The 4,389-nt window shown below is 40.3% G+C and overlaps 1 protein-coding gene across 7 annotated transcripts in view; it reads left to right on the top strand.

Moving 5' to 3' along the window:
• The window catches only part of LOC102676785 (nephrin-like), a 107,027-nt gene that overhangs the window by 29,159 nt on the left and 73,479 nt on the right, over positions 1–4,389 (top strand). For 6 of the 7 annotated variants that reach the window (XR_004150838.1, XR_004150839.1, XM_031511672.1 and 3 more), the window contains exon 3: positions 2,777–2,982. The exons of the other annotated variant lie outside the window; for it this stretch is intronic. Coding sequence is in view for 4 of the 6 variants with exons in the window: in XM_031511672.1 (XP_031367532.1) it covers positions 2,777–2,982 (206 nt within the window). In the remaining 2 variants the exon portion in view is untranslated. The remainder of the gene's footprint in view (positions 1–2,776; positions 2,983–4,389) is intronic. 7 annotated transcript variants of the gene reach the window in all.

Genomic DNA, 4,389 nt, shown 5'->3' with positions numbered 1-4,389 from the left:
TCTCTCTCTCTCTCTCTTCATTCCTTCTCTTCTCCTTTTTTTTTATCCGATATTATCCTTCTCCCCTTTGTCCTTTTCTTCAATCGTCCACCTCCAGGATTATTCCGCGGCCTTTAAACGCTCGTTTTCCACTCGACGCGACGACGACACCTTCCATTCAGGATGAAGGGAAGCAGCGGGGTTATCGTTTTCTTATTAGAACCCTTCCCCTCCTCGCGGTGGATTCCATTCATCGACGATGGAATTTCTCGTAATTCTCTTTGTATCGTGAACAGGTGGGTGAATCCTTCGTTTCCAGTGTTTTCTAATCGCTGCGTTTCATTCTTCTCCGTTGTTCCATTCTCGCGTTGCGCCGCCTATCTCGTGTCTTTGTTTCCCGCGAACGTGTCGTTTCGTTCTTTATCTTCTCTCTCTCTCTCTCTCTCTCTCGTCGCGAATTGTAAAAGGCGAATCGAGAATACATTTTTTCTTTTTTTTTTTTTTAGAAAGTATTATTAATTTCGAAGATTTCGTAGATTCTTGAATTTCGTTCCAACAGTGGTTCGAAATTTATTAAATGGACAAAATTTTGTAATTTTCGAATGCACGAGAAATGAATAATGTTTCGATGTAATAACAATTACACGTTAAAACGATAATTGATCGATAACTATCACGTTTCAATAATTGAGAAATATTGTGTAAATTTATTATTACGAAGCGTTTAAATTTCGTTATAAATATTTTTAATTTAAATCGTTATAAATTATTTTTTTTGTTTGTAAATTAATTTTAAACTTAAAGCAACGATTTCAGTCAGTAATTTTTTTTTATATGTTCCACAACATTCCATTCCAATAAGAATAGAATATACGAAAAGTAAAAATTTTCTATTCGTTTTTACCGCCATATTTGATTTGCAAAACTTTGCAAAATTATATTCATATTAACTTTAATTGACAATTTTTTCATTCCTTCTAATCTTCGAAGATTAATATGCAATATGTCTTTTTACAGTGCTTTATTCATTTTATAAGTTTCGTTATTTTCATCGTTATTTCGTTAAATTATCATATCTGGTCAATATTGGATAATTTATAGAATTGTCGAAGATATCTTGTAGCCACAATTTCTTTCTTTAATAAATATTTTTTCCTCAAAAATATTCTTTAGAATATCATTTCCAGTTCTCAAAATCCACTTCATCGTACATTTGTCAAATTCGAAGCGCTGTCTAAATTAATCTCTCTATCGTAAGAATTCTTATAACGAGTAGAAAAAAATATACATACCTGTTAATCTACTTAAAAATGAGTCATGAAATAAATAATAACAGCATTCCAACACCATTCTTATTTTTTTAGAAGTATCCTATTTTGCAAGAACACCCCTTTGAAATTTAAGTTTAATTAAATTTCCTCGATTGGAAACGGAATATAATAAAATAAAAATTAATTGCCGTGCAATTTTGCACGGTTCACAAATACTTTTATATTTTTTATATATTATCAATTAAATACCACGTTAATTCCTTTTACATTAAACACATTTTTAACTTACACAATAAAAATATAGTTCCCTAAAAATTAAATAAAGTCAAAATCAGAAAAAAAAAATAATTAAAATCTCTCCTATTATATTACCACCGTTGCAGCGAAAGAGAAATAGACGGGTATGGTAACTAAGGAGAGTTCCCTTTGCGTGGCGATCTCTTCGATCCCCCGTATCAATTTCTCGTCAAATCGGGCGAGGCGACGTGCAAGGTAAACGATAATCCAGGCGTTGGTGTCTGATGAGAGAGAGAGAGAGAGAGGAAGAGCGAGGTAGGAAGCCGCCGTCTCTTTCCCCCTCCCCCTCCTCCGACAAACTCTCTCTCGCTCGATCGCCCTCGTTAAAAACCGATCCAATTTGTCTTATGGCCGAGGACAAAGTGCATCCGGACGACGCTATGCGACTGTCGAAACTTCCCTCTGGAACGAATCAACGTTCCCCCCTCCCCCCTCCTCCTCCCCCGTCTTTCTCGTTGATCGACCACGGGTCGTCTCTTATCATCGAAACTTGTCACCAAACTTTCCCCGCCCGATCAGAACACGAAGCCGATAATTGACCGGTCGAGATCCGCATCCGATCTCGTTCGAGGAAAAAAAAAAAAGGAGAGGAAACGAGAGGCTCGAGAACTCCTTCCTTATAAAAGATAAAAGATCTCATCGATACACGTCTTTCAAATAATAATAACATTTCTCGAGATTATAATGAGACGTTATATGCGGCGCGGCACGGTGACGCGTGCAGTAGCATTGTCGAAGAAATCTCCTATCCTCTCGATACATCGTCATAATACGCCGCCTCGCGGAGGTCGATCTTCGAAGTGCTTAAAAGGTTATCTGACTCTCTCGGTCGAGTGCACTCGTGTCGGCCTGTATTGAGTTTCAAGACTTGGAACTTGGAGAGCGAGCAAACTCCTCCTCCTCCTCCTCCTCTTCCTCTTCCTCTTCTGACACTACTGTATGACGAATTGCAAAAGTTTAGGGAAAAATTGGCGGTGGGTAGATAAGACGGTATGGTACGACGTGATATATATATATATATATATATATATATATATATATATATATATATATATATATATATATGTATGTATGTATATGTATATATATGTGTGTGTATGTATATATTCATTTCGTAAGTTCTCAAGTTACGCGATGTTTTGATGTTTTTTTGATGTGTATATGTGTGTATATGTATATATTCATTTCGTAAGTTCTCAAGTTACGCGATGTTTTGATGTTTTTTGCAGCTACGACGCGAGGAATCGACAGTTCGGCAAGGCGAAGCTGTGGAGCGCCTCCCACTTTTGGGGGGAGAGGGCAACGTTCAAAGCCAGTCAACCAGCCCAGCTGACGATTCGAGACCTGCGGGAAACCGACCAAGGTGTTTACAGATGCAGAGTCGATTTTCGCAACTCGCCGACCAGGAACCTCAAGGTCAACTTCACCGTCATCGGTGAGTCTTGGAAACTCCCCCCGTTAAAAGTTTAAACTTTCGAGGGAGAGGGGGAAGGGTTGAAACGATGCGACTATTTTAAAATTTAAAAGCATCGGCAAACCCGAGTTTTCCCCAACCAAGTTTGCCCAAAAACTATCCCGCTACTCCTATCCTCTCCACACCTCATCCTTTCTACTCGGAAACTTGTCACTACTTGGAAATTCCGATACTCGGATCGGAAGCTCGGAAACGGCTTGGAACGTCTCCGACGATTCGTTCGAAGCTTTATTATACTTTGTTACACTCGACCAAGGTTAATCAACTTTCGACTATTTTCGATTCCATCGATCGATAATTTTTCCAAATTTTAAAAAAACAATATTTCCAACAATATTTCCATGGAACGCTTTTAGAATCGTCGAATATCTATGTGGATTCTCTCGCGAAGTTCTCGCGAATAATTTATTCGTCTCGTCCTTTTTCCGGTGAGAAAAATTTCCATCGGTGGATGAAAGGAAATATCGATAAAAGTATTTAAAAAAAAAGAGGGAAGTGACAGAGAGAGAGAGAGAGAAAAAAAAAGGATTTAAATTTCGAGTAGCATCGGTTAATTGGAAAAAATGGAAAAGGAGGGGGGGGAGGACAGACTCGAAGACAGAAGGGGGGCGAGACACGAGAGAGATCGTGACGCGCGTGTAGGTATTCGAGTCGCGGGCGTGCAGAAACTCGAAGCCAAGGAACTTCACTGCTCGATACTTGGAAAGTGTAAAGACAGGCCCAAAGGACATATAGCTCTTGTCTCTTAATAGAATCGAGCCGAGTAGGTATCGTGGCCGTCCCTCCAAGGGGAACGGGGGGGTTTCGTGGCCGGAACGAAGCGGCAACAAGCCCAAACTCCTTTTAGGAAACCCCTAACCGAATTTACTCATCGATCGGCTATTAAACTGAGTTAAGGAGCTGGCTGCCGATTCCGCTCCAAGGAATATATATCCACCTCGAGAAACTTTAAGACGTTGCTGAAAATCTGACGTCGTTTGTCGTTGAGGGACAAAGGGATTCTGTCTCTCGTCGCCGTGCCCGCGATAACGAGACCGCTCCACGTCTTCGATTTCCCCGCGCCAAACTTTCTCAAAGCTGCCCCGTCGAATAATTCCCGTCCTATCTCCAAGCGAAACGAAAATAGCCTATTACGAAACGAACGGAAGAAACCCTTTCCCGGATGGGAATCGGGCGAAAAGTTGCGATACCTTCCTTCGGGAAACAGATAATATAACGATCGAATGGACGAACGACATCGGCGTTCAAACGTCGCCTCGACTCGAGAAGGAGATGATTCAAATCTCGTGGAATAATCGTTTGCCAATTTTACTAAACGTAACGAGAAGCTCTCGAGTTGTTCTCGGGCCTCTCCTCGGGAGAGATTCG

Source organism: Apis dorsata, unplaced genomic scaffold, assembly GCF_000469605.1.
Source record: "Apis dorsata unplaced genomic scaffold, Apis dorsata 1.3 scaffold_341, whole genome shotgun sequence".
In the NCBI taxonomy this organism is placed as follows: Eukaryota; Metazoa; Arthropoda; class Insecta; order Hymenoptera; family Apidae; genus Apis; species Apis dorsata.
This window is presented reverse-complemented; position numbering and strand designations above follow the sequence as displayed.